This window comes from Lichenostomus cassidix, chromosome 1Aa (assembly GCF_008360975.1).
Source record: "Lichenostomus cassidix isolate B80296 chromosome 1Aa, HeHo_3.0, whole genome shotgun sequence".
NCBI classification, from domain to species: Eukaryota; Metazoa; Chordata; class Aves; order Passeriformes; family Meliphagidae; genus Lichenostomus; species Lichenostomus cassidix.
In genome coordinates, this window is record NC_139480.1 from 31,986,039 (window position 1) to 32,004,240 (window position 18,202).

The following is an 18,202-nucleotide window of genomic DNA, read 5'->3' on the forward strand; positions in this document are numbered from 1 at the left end:
CTCCGTCTGCAAAAGGTGTGTGCAAGAGCCAACAACAGTCTGGTAAAATGTAGTGGTGAGGGTGTCTGTGCTCCTTAGTCTTTGTAATCTGTCCTTGTCTCACTCTCTGTTCTTCATCATTCTAGTTTTTCCTTTTGTGTGCATTTATACGTCTGTCTGGACATTTGGATTGTTTTGGGGAAATGATCTCTACTGGCTCTACCTTACATGGTCTGATGGAGCAGGATGTGTTGTATTCAGGTCCCTGATTGCACGTGCCTTTGCTGTCTGGTCTGGCCTCCTTAACATGTAGGCATTCATTAATTTTGTTCTCCCAGGAGCTATTTGTCATTCTTTTTTTCCAGGGGTCAGGAACTGGCATCTGTTTAAATTTACTAAATGGAGGACAAAGATAGGATCTAGTACAGAGATTTTGTAGAATTTATTGGAAGACATTATGTCAAACCTCATACTTTCAGATAGGTACTTAATCTATTCTTTTTAGTTGTTGGCATATAAAAACAGTAAGATTGCTGTTGATGTCTGGCCTTCATGCTGCACATAAAATGACAAAAATAAAGTAGCGGAGTTCAAACCTTGCATGCTTGCATGTTTCTTCAGGCAGATGGGGTAGTGGGCCTCATGGGGACAATTAAAGAATAAAGTAATAAGGAAAAATGTCAAGCAGAAGGGAAAAGTATTATGCAGAACATTCCATGCAGTGATTCTGGTTACCCCAGCAGTAATAATCAACTGTATAAACACATGCCCACAAAATCCTTAAGCAGATTTGTATATTTATAATTTATAAACATGCATTTTCTTTGGACAGAAATCAACATGAGCCAAGATGAACATATCTTCCAATGTTTACAGTGAAAGATGCTGGAGAAACCAAGCACAATAAATATTTTAGTTCCATAATCTGGCTGTTAACAAGGCATATGACTACCTACCAAATCTATTTGATGTTATATTGATTGTGGCACATAGATTTTTTGCATCATTTTCTTAAACATTAAAATGTTTAAAAGGATAGCATAGCTGTTTGTTGCTATAGGCTGGCAAGTCTGGGACAAAATCTTGCTGAGTTGGTTATGTCAGTGTCACCACAGCTCATGAAAACTCCTTAAAAGAAGAGTTTGCACCTCACTTCCCACAGGGACCAGCAGCAGACTCATTTAAAAGCAACAGTCACAGAATCTTTTCCTTGAATGATGTAACTGAGGAGGGTTTTGTATGCTAAATACAGACACTAAAGAGTTCCAGGAAGAACTAGACTGACTCTTAAATTTCAGTTAAAATAAACAAAAGGTTAAAGTTGGAGTGCCAAATAATGCTCTAACTAAAATGGATGGAAAAATTCTAACAGACTTCAATGAAAGTATATTAATGTGGAGTAAAATGTTACATTTTTCAGACTTTTATCTGGAAATACAAATCTTGATAACATCAGTAGGACCACTGATGTGTTGAAAGTTGAGCAACTACTGAAAGGAGGGTTTGGGTACATTTACTTGTCTGTAGCATGGGTATGATCTATCCTATCAGGTGAAACAAATACTGTCTCTTAATGCCTTGAACCAGATTAGTGACATATATAATATTTTTAGCAGGAATTTTCATGTGCTCCAAGATTTTTATTATGTTCTTCATTCTTTTGGTTAATAGATCTTAGTGCATTTCTCTAGGACACAGTGAATAAATAAGCACCTCAGTGATTATCAGGTTTTAATAGCATGATTAGAGCCATCAACTCAGCTCCAGGAAAATGTATGCTGCATCTTACATTCTGTTGTTTGGGTACCCTGAGGACAGGCTCCTAGAGGAGGACATCATTCACACATGCTGAACTACTGCAGGGAATAGGTAGCATAAACCAAGAAATAGGAAAGCCATTAACCACTGAAAATAAGTGCACTTCTTATCTGGTGCTCTAAGGTGTCATATATTACACACTAAAAGCCATATCGCTTGCCACTCAAGTCAGTATTTCTTGACCTTAAATCCTAATGTAAAATGTGATGGTTCTTGAAAAATTAATCCCTTTTATACTGCTAAGTTTAACCAAATTTCTTGATTTTTTTTGGACAATTGCTACAAAATCTTTCATCAGAAAGATGCATCAATTGAAATGTTATCCATCACTACAGGGACCCTCTGCAGGTTGGAGTCTGCAGATGAAGTGGTGGAAGGATGACTCCTCTGTGATTGTGTGGCATTGCTAGGTTGTCACTTCTCAATTTTCACTCTTTTTGCTGATCACCTCCCTCCCTCTCTTTTTGCTTTCCATTTTAAAGTTTATTGTCCCTTTACAAAAGTATCTTGCTCTTTCTCTGTTGTGATCTCTTCCATTTGCTTTCAAATTTACAATTAATCACTGTCTGTCTTGTCCTGGAAAAAATCATGTATGCATGTTGGCCAGTAAATCCTGAGGGCTGGACTACTTGTGTTTCAGTGCTGGACAGAGCTCAAAAGGAGCAAAGAGAAGTAATGTGTCCTAAATAGTGATGATTCACCAAATCCTCAGCTCATCTGGTGGCTATTTGCATTAAGGTGGGACTGCATTAAGAGCAGAAAAGAAGGGTGCATCCTTCAATGAAGGATGTGTGCTTTGCTCACAGCAAAATCTCAAGGGGTAAAGAGAAAATTGATTTGGGGTTTGCTGTCTCACATTCTCAAACAAACTTTTGCATTACCACGTTAAGGCATCCTGCCTTAGAATGGCCATTGCTATATTTTAGAGCTTGACTTCTCATCAGCCTCGAGATGGCTGTGAACAGCAGTTGAAAGGGATAAATTGCTTGAAGCTGGAGTTCATCTAGAGTTTGCTCCCACATGTGTATACTTTCATCTTAATGTCAAACATCTTATTTGTATGTTTTGCCCTTCTTTCTGCTAAAGTAATTTAAAAAACCACTCATATTCAGCACTATAGAAGCAGCTATCCAAGAATAAACAGGTGGCCTCCACTTGGAGCTTTGAGGAGGTGTGTCAGCTGTGTTAGAGCTGCGCTGCTGACTTTTAAAGGCAGGGTGCCAATGTAAAGCAATGAAAAGCAATTCAGAATTTTTACTAAAGGTTTTATGGCATTTTCCTACAGCAATTTGCAAATCTGCAGTCCTTTTCCAGTTCTTCATAAGCACTCTGTACTGTTACATAGGTGAAATTTGGTGCTTCATATTAGATGAAAATAATCTGATATTTGCAAAGAAATGGAAGTAGTAAGCCCTGTGATCTAGATACTTCAGAAGTAATGCATACCTCATGAAAATACCAGAATTTAAAAAGTATATGCAATAAGGAAAGCTTCATAGTAATTCTGTGTACCTCAGCTTCTGAGCAGCTTGTCTTACTGTACCTTAGCTACTACAGCTAATGCCCTTGGGAATACAAGAATTTCACTGAAGTGTTTTTAAAATTACATTCCTAACTTCTTGTCAGTGAAAAAAACATCTTGTATATAAGGATCGGAGTGAATACTGATAAGTGATATGATGGGTGCCTTAAAATACTGCTCATAGTTAAAATATGATAGTAGGAGCAGGAGAAAAAAACCCCAGATTTTTCTGTTTCAGCTACTGTGTGCATCTGTTTCATCCTCCTGGAAGACACAGTGGGTGGGGTGTGTGGTGTGGTTGCTCCTCGTATGTGGGTGTTGTGCTGGAAATCCTCATTCAGAAACCATTATTCCTGCAGGTGTTTTAGTGATGGCCAAGTATGTGTTAGCAGCTTTGGAGATGAGTTGTCCCTGAGGATTTTCCTTTGGCTTCTGTACAAATACAAAGTACTTCTCATAGCCAAGGCCATTATCTATCATGGAGCTGGAGTTTTTAGAAGCCAGACTAATTATCAATTTATTCACAGATCAAAAAAAAGCTGACATTTCCATCATGGATGTTAGAAAACTGAGCATCACAGAAGAAATGCAGCCAGGCTGTTTGCCAAGTCCTGTAGCTCTATTCTGTAGCTGTTTTCCAAAGGCTATGATACAAATGCCTTCAACTCTTGCATAGTTACCACAATTTTCATCAGATTGAGCTGCTGTGGATAACTAACAAAGGAATATATTTGGACGAGACTCCAATTAAATGCTCTTATTTTGACATATTTGCTTTGATAATAGCTCCTACTTTTTTTCTGGGTCAAAATGAAAGCAAAGTCACAGTCCAGAAAAGCTAAACAAAGCTGGTTTAGCAGCCCACTCTGTGGAATATTATGCAGTTGGGTATCTGTTTCAAAGAGGAGCCACAATTATTTCTTGCATAAATATTTAGATAGTTGCATGTGCTGAGAAACAAAGACTATCCTACATGTAAAATTGGGCAGAATGCCCCTCTAGAATATCACATTATCACATGGTTTAGTTTTTGTACATATCATAGCAGTTACAAAACAGTACACAGTTTGTTCTATGAAAAACATTAATCTTGAACTTCACCCTTTCTATTGGCACCTAATTTCCTGATGGTTTATGGGAAAAATAGCTCAAATTACTTCTGGGTTTTCTTTTAGCAGTCCTATATCCAGATGTTATGTGTCTGCCTCTGCATCCCTGAATCACTCTTTTTAGTGCACTGTAATTCAGAATGGTTTTTATGAGGAACATCGTATTTGCTGTCTAGGATGAACAATGAGTATAAATATCAAGAAACAAATGTATGCTGCAGTTTTTACATGCCCTTTTCTAATGATTTTTTTTTTAATTACAGAGTAAAGAGATTTCATTTCAACTTCATGAAGACTTAATGAAAGTACTTAATGAGCTTTACACAGTAAGTACAGTTACTTACTTTGCTTATCTTATACAAATTCCATATCAAACTACTTCTATAAGCTTGAAGTGGACTTTCATCGACTAAGTTACCCCCAGTGGAGATATTTATTTTTGTCTTTTACACAAGCCTAAACTACATTTTTGAAAAGTCTATGCACATGTTTAAAATGCATATGCTAATGCTTTCAGGATTACTCTTTACTTTCAACCCTTTTTTCCCCCCAGACTCTACTAAGCCAGTTAATTATAAGTTTTGTTGTGTATTAATGAGACATTTCTACTCAGAGGTTACCAGAGCAAAGCTTTTTTCTTTTCTGCCTTGTTTTTGTCCCTGCTGCCGTCTGCTTGGTTCGACTTGTGGACTACGCTCAGTAAAAAATCATATGTGTTTGCAGATCCAGTGCTGTGCTGTCAAAATGTTACTTATGTGCCCTCTCCCAACCCTGACTGGGATAAGTAAGCAGTGAAAGGAAAAACAGAGGGGTTTGTAGGCTTTCCATACAATTTAGAGAGGTCAGGAAAGAAGCACTGTGCACATTCTGGCAAGCGCCTGCTAACCCATAGGAAAATCTTAGAGGGCTTAGGTTTGAACCTGTTTTCTTGTTTGAAACCCACCTACACAACTTGTCTTGTCTACCTGATAACTATTTCCCCAGCTATTTTCTGAGGGAGTATGTTCTGAGACAGAAAAAAAAAATGAGAATTACTCTTTTATAAAAACATAGCTGTAGAATTAAGAGGAACTGATGATATGCACCTCTTACAAAAGCCTGTTGTTTCCTGCTCATTGAGGAAGTTGTACATCCAAATTCTCTTTTTTTGTCTGGAAGAACTGAAATATATATGCTCTAGTACCCTGCATAACAATCTCTAGACTTCTCTGTTCCCCATCCTCAAGATTTGGAGAACCATAAAAAAAATTATAATATTGATATCAAGAAACATTTGTGACCTTAAGGCAGTTTAGGAAGCTATCAGTGATCACCTCTCCACCGGCAGCGATCAAACATTATTTTTGTGCATTTTGATTTTTCTTTTGACTTAGAGAAAATTGTGCACCCATCAGTGGATCGGTTGAAGGGCATTTGATCTCAAGAACAACTTGGTGGCAAAAAGAAAATCCAAAGACAATTAGTCTTACTGCCCTGAATTCTTTTGAATTGTTATGGACACAGATTGTTGAAGTGTTATGGACACTTTTTTTTTTCCTTCGGGATTTTCTTTGGGCATTTTTTTGTCTAAAATCACCACTGATTTTGTAGGGTGCAATAGTGCAAAACCTTCTTGTCTGAGGCCTGTAGTCAATGAATCAGCTGGGATCAGTTCTGGGATCAGCTCCTGCAAAGTGGCGATGGCCACAGACAATTCACACAGCTGCAGGGGATCAGTGACTGCAGGAGCTGTGGCACAAGTGGGACTTCAGTGCTGAATAAGCCCTGAAGATACAGCCTTGTTTCAATTAAACAGTTACATAACTCCAGTGTCTGGCGAGGTTTGGGATTAGTGCCTGTGCTCCCAGGATAGGGAAACAGGGTATTTTCACTCTTTTTCTTTTCACTAGTGCTTTGTCTTCATGCTGATGGTTACATTTATTTATTATTTACATTTAGATTTATTCAGGTACTAACTTCCATGTTATGGCTTCCAGTGCATGCTAATTCCTTTCTCAGAATGTAATTTTTTCTTTTTTTTAATGGGAGTATGCTTGATCTTATTAAAAATTCTGAATTTGTCTACAATTTGAGTCAGGCTACTGCTGCGAGATGTTTCTTGGGATGGAATTTACTTCACCTGATTTTCAGACATCTGCAGTATAGATACAAATATCTTAGCATGCTATCTGGGTTCCAGTTATAGTCCCTAGAAATCTAATATCGGGATATGAGACCCCTTTAATCAGATGCAAGAATCTGCTTCGGATTAAGAGATCTGTACTGTTAACTTCATTGTCCAGCTTTTCATTGACTGCAAAGGGCTTGGTTAGCTGTACGTGTCCACATTTAGCTAAATACAGCCCACACATAGTGAAGTGACAATATGGTGCAGAGTAGCATCTGTTTCACTGTTTGCATGTTTAGAATGGTCATCACTATATCTGTGTATTATATTTGCTCATGTACATAAAGATAGAAAAGTATCTAGACAGATGGGAATCTCATGCACAGGTTTTTAATTCTGTATGGCATTCACTGTGTACAGAATAAAATCATAGTGGCCTTATCAAAACAAGTATCTACAGTTTTAATCTCCAGCAACTACATTTCTCAGTCACTTACAAAAAAGATATCATCTTCTTGTTTGGCTCTTAATTTATAGTGGGGAAAAAGTAAAAGAAAAAAATCAGTCTTATTATTGTGAGATAAATCTTTGTGTCCAAAAAAAAGCAAATTAATTTCAAATCTAATATTCAGATCTAATACTAATATTGAAGTGTCTCCCTACTAGTTAGTTCTGGTTTTTTTAAATGAAAGGTGCCTTCATGAAGTATAACTTAAAATGTGAAGTCATATTGGAATTGAAATACCTCTAAAGCCTTGGAGTGAGGGGCAAGTATCAGACCTTTTAGTATGTATGAAGAAGGATTTATAATCTGGTTATTTCTTATCATAATTCCTTATCTTACAAGAAAGGTCTGTAAATTAAGGCCTTTGGCTAGTGCCATCGTCATGAAAACTACACATCATATACAGGATTGTTAAAAAGTAAGAACAGAAGCAGGTGAACCACAACTTCAGAAGATGTTCTTAGAATCTGTGAACAAAGCAGGATTAGTTTGCTGGAATAATCGGAATTTTGTAAGGGAAACTTTAGTTTTTAATTTTCCATCTCTTTTATGTAAAGGTTTTCTTAAATGTTACATTGCATGTGTTTTCTACATCTTTTTGACTAATAAAAATGCATTTTTAAAAGTCTGTATTTTCAATTTTCAGTATTTTATGCACCAGTTTTAAAATTAGGGCTGCTAATATGCCAAAACAGAATAGCTAGGCTTCATTCTGTATCTTCACAAGTTCAGTAAATTATGACTGGCAAATACTTATAACTATGCCTGGCTTCTCTGTGGCTGTGCCAACCAGTCGGTATTTTCAGGTCTGCATCATCCCAGCAGCTGCACTCCTCTTTTACTCCTCTCCTTACTACACGTTCAGCCAGTGTAGGGTAGTAATCAGTCCTGTGTTTTCCAGAAGGATATCATCTATAGAAACTACAATGAGGTGTATCTTTTGAGTGAAGGGGCGTGAGGAAAGGGGAGCTGAGTTAGTTGAGTGGGGTCACAGTCCAGAGTTTTTCCTGGCATTTACAGGAAGAAAAGTTGATCCAACTGGAAGCTGTAAGAGGTTTCTGTTGTTGTTTTTTATGAACTGACTGATTTAGAAATCTTCTTGCACGTTGGCTTACAGAGACAGTGGATTATTAACTTTGCAATAGATCATCTTTGCAACAGAGAAAACTCCCCAGTCAAACTCTTCTTTCATTTCTCTGGGAAGCTAATATACCTTGCCTTGTCAGATCAAGTACTGGTATATAGCAATAGTATCTGAGTGATGGGGAATGATAGGAAACAGAAGGTAGGCAGACTTTTCTTATATTGGAGAGAGGTCTCCACTGGACTTATTTAGGGGTTAAGACATTCATAAACGTCCCCTAAAAAAGTCAGGGAGTTCACAAGTTTGCCAAAAATACAGAGCTGTTCCAGTAATAAGGCTGAGGGCAAATGGTGGAGAAAAGTGATGCACATCATAAAAGTATGTCTCTCAGAAAAATGAAAAAGTAGGGACAGTCCAAAGCAACATTGATGTTAAAAAAGACAGGGCTGCTCTGCCAATTGCATTTTCCATTGCTTTATCTTATTCTTTAAAAATCTTGGCTGTTGAATTTCTCAAGGCAGTTGCTACCAGATTTTCTTTCTTTCTTTCGCTCTTTCTTTCTTTCTTTCTTTCGTGAAATAACACAGAATCTGAATTATCTTTAAAAAGTTAAGTTTCGTTTACTGTAGCACATCAGAGGTCTGAGAAAGTAAAATCAGTAATCCTGTATTGGTAGTAATATATAAGTGATAATTCCTAAAACCACATCAGAGTTTGGCTTGGAAGTGAGTGAACAGGATGCTGACAGCAGCTCATACTGAGCCTGCTTAACTGCTAGAGGCCACTGGTGTGGTAAAATTGGCATAAGATTGTACTTATTTTTTGGGTAAAGCACCAACTAACCCAATTTGATGAAACCCTTGCAAGTCTGCCTTCTGATAAGAATTTACAGCAATTTACAGAGACAATTCTAAAACAATTCAAAGATGATAATTGCACCGGGGATGAGCTACTGTTCCAGGAAATTCCTGTTTTCTGAGAAACATGATGAAAAAGCTCTTAATTCTGCAGTTTTATTATAAAAATAAAGTACATGTTAAGACAGTAATTTCAATATAATTTAAGTCTGTAGCTTTCGGTCTTACCTTGGGTTGAGAAGTTTTCTAGAAAAGAAGTATGCATGTAGAAAAGGAAAACCAGTCCCTCGCTATGGGAACATTCCTCTCTTATAGCCCACAGAAGTACAGCACTAATTACTGTCTTGTTAATGGATTTGCCCAGATAACAACTGTGCGTTTAAATAAAATAATTATCTAAGGATGTACTCTAATGTGCCCTTCCCTGTGATAAGTACTATCTTCTGCCCTAAGCCTATTTGCTGAGCTCTTAGGAATGATGCTGAAACTTTGGCACACAAATTGAGATGTTTATACTACTAAGTGAACAGTCTGTCACCTACAAATGTGAGAGTACATAGTTAGGGTAGCATAATCTTTTTCATCTGCTTGTAGTCTGTCACAGTCATCTAATAGAAATCTATATTTTACATCACTGGGTCAGCAGAATGAACCTGCTAAATTAATAGGAGATAAACTCAATACTTATTTTAGAAAGGTACTGGTATGCATTTAACCATACTGGTTCACTACGGTGGAAAAATGAAGGAAATGTCATGATGACAGTACAGCATCTGCAAAATTACAACCTTGCTCTCTTTTTTCAGTGCATACTTGATGGCTGATCAATAAGCACTTTGGAGACTAATTAAAGTCAATTCAGTGATGGATACTCTCACAGGATAGTCTGTCAGTTCAGCAGTTTGGTGGACATTTGAGAAGCGTTATTTCGTATTTCATGAGATTATTCATAGTTTGAATAACAGATCTATGAATCTGTTGCATGTTCACAGATCAGAGGTCTATGAATCTCAGAATTTTTCATACAATAAGTCTATTTGCAAGATTTAGGAAAGCCTGTTACTGTGTTTACCAATATCTAACAGTCTTAAAAACCCAAGGCAAAAAGATGGCATAGTGTTAAGGGAAAGAATCATCTGTGCAATTTAGCATGCAAATTCTTAGCTAATTTGTTGAGGAAGTATGTGCTGAAATACTTGGAAGCCAACTCCCTAGCTTGTTCCCATTTATTTTTCCAAATGTATCTCTCTAATGCTTTCTCAAATTAAATTTAGCTGCTGGGATATTTGCTCTTAAAAAAACATTGACACATCATGAAAAAGGCCGACAAATCATGAAAAAGTTTTCCCCAGAGACTTTCAAAATAATGATGTCACTAGTGCATGAGATAAGCAGTGCTATCAACATACCAAACTTGACAGGAGTCACATGCATAGGCTGATCACTGCTCTGTACAGAGTCTGTATTGATTCCTAAGCCAGTGTGGCTTGGGTAGAACACTCTGACTGATGTCCAGCTCTGTGAATACAGAGAGAGGGCTTCTTTTTCAATTTTAGTTACCTAGGAAATCATTTGTACCAAGAACTTGGGCAGAATTTGTTGTGAGAACAAGGATTTCAAGTAGACATCTTGGTTCCCCATGAAGACTATGAGTTCTCTGTTGTTCTCCCACAAAATTTGCCTTTTAATCAGTGCAGAGTGAGACACTGGATTTGGTAGCATGTGCTGTAAGCAAGCTGGGAGAGGAAAAAATATTCCTCAGTGATGTGAAGCTAGTTGAGTCAGTATGGAGACATTGGTGAGAACAGGTAGTGATACACTAGTACTCCTTCAAGGAGTGCTTCTCCCAACAAGAAGGCAAGCTGAAGTGTCAGCCACTGCAGAAGGACATTTATGCCTAGTCTGCTAGGCGCTCAGAAAATCTGTTTAAAAAACTTCAGTGCTTACTGCTTTTGGCAAGCAAAACAGATCCTTGTTTCACTACTTAGGTGCTTTGAGATCTATTTAGAAAACTCTGAGATATTATTTGTCACAGAATCACAGAATATTCTGAGTTGGAAGGGACCCACAAGGATCATCGAGTCCAGCTCCTGGCCCTGCACAGGACCGTCCCCAAGAGTCACACCATGTGCCCAAGACTGTTGTCCAAACGCTTCTTGAACTTGGACAGGCTGGTGCTGTGACCACTTCCATGGGGAGCCTGTTCCAGTGCCAAGCCACCCTCAGGGTGATGAATCTTTCTCTAATATCCAGTTTAAACTTGCCCTGACAACTTCAGGCCATTCCCCTGGGACCTGTCACTGGTCACCACAGAGAGGAGATCAGCATCTGCCCCTCCTCTTCCCCTTACAAAGCAGTTGCAGACTGTGATGAGGTCTCCCCTCAGCCTTCTCTTCTCCAGGCTAAACAGACCAAGTGATCATAGCCACTCCTCACACATCTTCCCCTCAAGGCTCTTCACCATCTTTGTTGCCCTCCTTTGGGCACTCTCCAATAGCTTTATATCCTTCTTGAACTGTGGCTCCCAAGACTGCACACAGTACTCAAGGTGAGGCTGCCCCAGTGCAGAGCAGAGCAGGACAGTCCCCTCCCTTGCCCAGCTGGTCATGCTGTGCCTGATGCCCCCCCAGGTCCCTTTCCACAGCTCTGCTTTCCAACATCTCATTCTGTAGTCTGTCCATATGTCCAGGATTGCCCCATCCCAGGTACAGAGTCCAGCAGCCTTAGTTTTATGGACTTCATGAGGTTGGTGATTGCCTAGTTCTCTTAATTTGTCAAGGTCTCTCTGCAGGGCCTCCCTGCCTTGGAGGGAGCCAACAGCTCCTCCCAGTTTTGTGCCATCTGTGAACTTGCTCAGTATCCCTTCCAGTCCTGCATCCAAGTCATTTATGAAAATGTTGAAGAGCACAGGACCAAGGATGGAGCCCCATGGAACTCCACTCATGACAGGTCACCAGTCTGATGTCCCCATTCACTATAACTGTGCCCAACCAATGAGCCGGTTGATCATCCATCACGTGATGTGTTTATCCAGCTGTGTGCTGGAAATTTTATCCAGAAGGATATTCTGAGTATTGAAAGATTTACTGAAATCCAACAAGATTACATCAACTGGCTTCCCTTGATCAACTAGGTGGGTTATCTTGCCCTAAAAGGAAATCAAGTTTAATCAACAAGACCTCCCTCTCATGAAGCTGTGCTGGCTGTGACCAGTGACTGCATTGTCTTTCAGGTGTTATTCAATGCCTCCCAGAATAATCTTTTTCATAACTTTACCAGGCACTGAAGGGAGATTGACGGGCCTATAGTTTCCAGGGTCTTCCTTCTTGCCCGTCTTGAAAATTGGGGCAACATTCACCAGCTTCCAGTCAGCTGGGACTTTGTCAATTCCCAAGACTGCTCAAAAATTGAGAGAGAGGTTTTGTGATGACATCAGCCAGCTCTTGGAGGATTCTTGAATTAATTCCATCAGGGCCCATAGTTCCTTCTGCAGGCAGAGTATAAAAGAAAATAACTTTTCTAGGTGGTAAGACATGCGAGTTAGCCTTGTCCCACCAACTAAAAAAAGTCTCAAGAGATGACACAGAACAAAAGATAGAAAATAAAAGCAAACACTTTTAGCTTTATGTAAAGAAACACTTAAAAGAATTGAATAGAAAGGCCAAAAGAGAAGGGCACAGCTTTGCTTTTCATTTCCTTTCCCCATAATTTTTATTAAGAGCCATATCACTTCCTGTGCTTCTCTGTTTTATTATATAAACCATCTCTTTAAGAAATGCTTTTCTTCTCTTTGTAGTAATTCTTCTGTTTCCATGTGGCTGTATGAGTTAAAATCCCTAGGTACTGATTATCAACAACTTTAGGAGTGAGTGCCTGTGGAACAGTGCAGGATATAGGAGACTGAGTATGCTATTTGGTTGAACTGGGAACCTTGCAGACCTCAGCTCAGTGGGCTTGCCTTCTATTCCTAGCCCAGCTTTACCATCTTCAGGGGTTTTTTTCTGCCTCATCCATGCAGATGTGAGATGGTGGGGCAGCAGCTGTTCCCAGCATGTGTAGGCAGCCTTTGGGCAGGGAGCTCTGCACTCTGCTCAGGCCTGGGAGCACAGTGTGCTATAAAGGAGCGGCAGCCATAACACTTATGTCCTGCTCCAGGCAGTTTGGTTTTTTTCATCACAGAGCTGTAAACATATGTTTCTAAAAATGAAAACAGGGCCACTTTTAGTGCCTGTCTCCAACTGTTTTACCTTATAACAGGAAGTTAGTGAGGAGTTGCCTGTTTCATTTTTAATATCAGTGGCATCAGTCTTAGGTAGTAGCATACACAGTTACAGTGTATAACATACATGGTTATGCAAAATTGCAGCTCTCTGAAATTGTCTGTCTTTCTGTTGCACAGGACTTGAAATACACATCAAATTCAGCCACCCACTGGCATGGCATGCAGCTGGTTTGTGACAATCCATGCTAAGATGTTCTGCAGTGAGTTTGCAATATCTAGCTGTAGTGTTCCATGTTTTGCCACTCTGTGGATACTCCTTAGGCTGCCCTAACTACTCAGTTACAAAAAGTGCACTATTCCAAGGGAATATTTCAAGGCAGCTTCCCAAAACAGTCTGTCTTCCCCGCGGGTCACACAAGCAGCTGGTTTGATTCCTCTCTGCCTGTGTCCTTCGGAGATGTGAATGGCTTACATGACCTCCACCCAAAGATAATATCTGCTGGCCAGAGTTCTGGCACCCTTTTGAAGAAGAGAAGAGGCCTGTGGCTGCCTGAGGATGCCTTCTTGCCTTGTTCAGTGCTCTAAACTTAAGACAACAACACAAAGAAACAAACAAGGACAACAACAAAGAAGGGCTGAGGAAGGCAGAAAGACACTTCCTTTGCTGGAAGTGGGCAGAGACAGCCCCTCCAGCAGAGGTGGGGAGTTTGTGATTGATTGCTGTACACAGCATTCAAGCTGAGGTTTTTCTTGCTTGAAGAAGCAAGGGAGGACTGGGCTAAACCAGTCCCTTTCTCTCCTTGTGGTTTATGCAAACATGTATTTACATGTTGGCAACCCAAGCTCTCTCATCTGCAGACGCAGTGTGTGTATAGAGGAAAGATAACTTTGGGTCTATGGGGAAAACATTTTCACAACTTACGTATCAGGCAGCTCCTTCTTCAGCTCTCATCTGGTTTTGCATCAGGCCCAGTCTGCTGGCTGTGCAGTTGGCAGACACTTCTTTCCAGGCCACGGACAGTCATCCACCCAGCTGCAGATTTGCTCCCAGGTCAAAGCTTCCCATTGCCTCTCCTTGCTTCCCCTTTCCTCAGTGCTGAAGGGATCCTTCTGCTTTCAAACATTCAATGTCCACAGCCAAGCTGTTACTTAGCCCTGAAGATAGTTATGTATCAGATAGATTTGGTACGGATATCAATTTAGTTTTGTCGTTCATTATTTTAGATTTTCACTCGAAGACAAGAATCCTGAAGTTTAATAACAATGATTTTTGCGCTTTCCTATAAGAGCAATGAAAGAAAAAAATCCTATTTGGAATTACAGAAAAGAAAAATGCAACCAAAAGTCCTCAATCTCTGTTGGCAAAGAAAGTTATTGAAGATCCATGTTTATAAGACAACATTTTGCTCAAAGACCCTGTGATTTTTCTGTAGATACCTTTATATTTTCATTTTCTCTGACTCTCCTTTGACTCTTGTCTTTTGCAGGTCATGAAAACATACCATATGTATCATGCAGAGAGCATCAGTGCAGAAAGCAAACTGAAGGAGGCAGAGAAGCAAGAAGAAAAACAGATTGGGAGGTCAGGAGACCCTGTTTTTCATATTCGACTAGAAGAAAGGCACCAGAGACGGAGCTCTGTGAAGAAGATTGAAAAAATGAAGGAAAAAGTAAATAGCCCTTTTATTTAGCTTCATTTGAAATAAATTTACTGCATTTCTGACATTCTTTGGCATGATATTAGACAGAGAAATCCAGCTGGGAAATAAAATTAAGCAAGGTACACAAAATAAACTGGCAGTGGGTTATAGATAACTTGACATAATTGCAGTTCAGACAGGGGAACATTTTATTCCCAGTAGAGTTCTTACTATATGGTTTGTCACATTTGAAACTAAGTTTTCACTTTATATTACATTTGTTTTATGTATAACAGGCTGGACATTGATATTCTTTCTTGTTAGTAGGAATGTGTGCTTGAATTGTTACCATTTTTGCTGCATACCAAAAATGATGTAACTAAAATACATTAATATGCAATGTCTTTCCTAGCGTCAAGCAAAATATTCTGAAAACAAGCTGAAATCTATTAAGGCACGTAATGAATACCTGCTCACCCTTGAAGCAACTAATGCTTCTGTTTTCAAGTATTATATTCACGACCTTTCGGATTTAATCGATGTAAGTATTGGCACATTTGGTTTTATGTTTATTCTGTTCAGGAACACTTATTTTCAGTTTTAAAGGGACTACATTAGTCATATGGTTTGCCTACAGTACACTTACTATTTATAATATTTTATGATAAGATCAGAAGTTTTTCCCTTAAAATTTGTATTTCACCAAACCAAGTGCCAATAAGATGTAGAACCCATTCCTTTAAAGTTAGAACATTGCATTGGCTCCTCATGTGTCGAGAGAAAATATGACATTTCTATTATGTACAGTTTCTGGGATATAAATATTTTTTACAAGATAAACTTCTTAAGTGGTCATCTAATGGTATGTAATTCAAAAGAAGCAATTTCTTCCATGTTTTCAAAATTGTTTAGTTTCATTCATTTAGTCATTGAATCATATATACAGTGGCTTTTTATTCTTACTTCAAGTAATTTGAAAAACAGACACAATCAATTCTGTGCTCTATACTGTCAACACACCTATTACTTATTTTCAGTAAGTTATTCATATGAGAACATCCTAGAAGAATAAGGTTGAGTTGTGCCAGCATTTAAGTCTCCAGAACCTGTATTGCTGACATTTTTACATGATGCAAAGGGAGCATCCTGCATTCTATCATGTCCCTCTTTGTAAGCTGACTTTATATGTGATAGAGAAATAGAGACAGCAAACACAAGTCCCAGAACATTCATTCACTAAGAATGTAGGGTTAAGTAGCTTAGTGGATACACCCCTGTGGCCCATTTGAAATTCTACATATTGAATATGCATGCTACTGCAACAGTAATATACGTTATTTACAATAGTAAACAACATTCACATACAGGTCTGGTTTCTAATATAGAATAAATTAATACAGAATTTGACAAGAGTTTTCTCATTTCTACTGGCTGCAGAAGCAAAGCTTCATAAAGAAAGGGAAAAATGTCTTCTTGAGATTAATGGACTAAAATGCCTGCATATACCTGTTTTATCATATGTCATCTAAATACTGATAGTCAGTTTTCTTTGTAATTTCTAGTTTTTCTGTAATTAATAAAATCTTGCCTGATTTTATTATAACTTTTCCCTTTCAACTGGTTTTGCTTAATTTTTGTTGTGCTTTCCTATGAAAGGTGGCAATGAATCTTTTTGTGTTTTCAATTTTTTTTTCTGTCTCTATCTCAACATCTCTTTTATTCCTTTCCTAGTTGCTATTGCATGTTTTCTCCTGAATTACTCTGGTTTATTCTGCCTGTGGCCTGTCCCTGTTTAATTTGCATCCATCCTCTTGCACAACCTGCTCCACCCATCTAGGCTGCCCAGGCAATGAAAACATTTACCAGGAGCTGATATGTGGATGATTAGGGCAGAAAACTGAGGACAAGCAGTGTACGCACGTGAGAAGTTGATTTTCCTGCAACTACTTAATGGATGATGGATTTTTGGCCTGTAGTTAAGGGCATGTCTTATCCATGTGAAGTTTATGAGTTCTTCTAGGATGCTGGAAGGAAGGAAAGGTCCTTTTCCTTTTCTTCGCAGCATCCTTATCCCTTCAGAAGCTTGAAACATGCTTAGTCACCTCTCCTGCCTTCCCTTTTGGAGTTCACGTTTATTAGAGAATGTCTCAGTGTGTGTTTCTACTTGGTCAAAACATTATCAGGTTGGAGAATGCATCTGATTCTTATCCACTTCATTGAGGTTTCTGTACACATCATCCACAGAGGTTTCTGTAGCAGTGAAAACTGAGGGAAGGAACCACAGGCTTTACAAAGAAATGTGAGGGGAGGCGAAGTGAAGCTTTCTGTCCATACACACACAGAGACAACGCTCATTGGAATTAGTGTATGTAAAGGTGTTTACACAACCGTGAACACTAGAGCTGCCTAACTGCTAGTTTTTAATAAAAATATATATTCTACAATATTTAGTAATGCAGAAAAATTGTATCTACTCTGCCTGTCTTTTTGAAAGCCATGGACCAATGTACACAATAACATTCTTTTGTCAAAATGGCTTGAGAAATTACTCTTCACAAAGGAATTTAAATGGAAAGTCTAGCTGCCCTTTGCATTACTGTTTTGTAAGAGTAGGCTGTAAACATGTACAACCAGAATATGCTTCAGAGCCAATTTAATCCAATTGTGAGCTTGTATAAATGAAGTGTCTTTCAGACATTTGTATTTAGTCAGAATACGCTGTGAAAGCATTGGTATTTAGACAGAGTGTTTGCCACTCGACAAAGGAAACTCTTTTAGTAAATGCAAGAGTTTTGGCAAGGTTTTAGAGTTAAATCATTGGAATGTGAGACATGCTTCCCAGTGGCCATATGTTGCAACATAGACTATCTCATTCTTTAAATCCGTTAATGTCACGGTACAATTTGGAGTTTTCAGAGCAGTAGTGGCGAATTCATTCTTTGCTCTCTCTATTTTGTCCTTGTTTGCCTGCCTGACTTCCTGTGCTTCCCTGAACTCTCTCTCATTGCCTGTACAGAAGGGGATTACCTCTCCTCTGTGTCCAAATTCCAGTTAACATGGAAGGAATTTAGATCTTTGCAAGCTGTTGATATTGCCCATAAATGAAATTTAATGTTTTCCTGTGTTAGTGAAAAATATGTCTAAAAAAATGGGATAAATAATGCAGTAAACTGTTAAATCAATTTTTTTCTAACAAGTTTGGGGGGGACAGTGGAACTACGCTTTTTACCAAACAAAAATTTCAATTTCTCATTTGAATTCCACTGCATTTTCCATATATAAGGCTTATATGGAGAATCCTAAATTAGAGTTCCCCATCTGAACTCAGTCTGAACTGTTCAATTTCATCATTTCATTAA

The 18,202-nt window shown here is 38.6% G+C and overlaps 1 protein-coding gene across 2 annotated transcripts in view; it reads left to right on the top strand.

Annotated features, from left to right (window-relative positions):
* Positions 1-18,202, top strand: part of SRGAP1 (SLIT-ROBO Rho GTPase activating protein 1) — a 143,108-nt gene that overhangs the window by 76,213 nt on the left and 48,693 nt on the right. For both annotated transcript variants that reach the window (XM_085044197.1, XM_085044205.1), the window contains exons 4-6: positions 4,692-4,754; positions 14,691-14,873; positions 15,256-15,384. In XM_085044197.1, the coding sequence (XP_084900323.1) occupies positions 4,692-4,754; positions 14,691-14,873; positions 15,256-15,384 (375 nt within the window). The remainder of the gene's footprint in view (positions 1-4,691; positions 4,755-14,690; positions 14,874-15,255; positions 15,385-18,202) is intronic.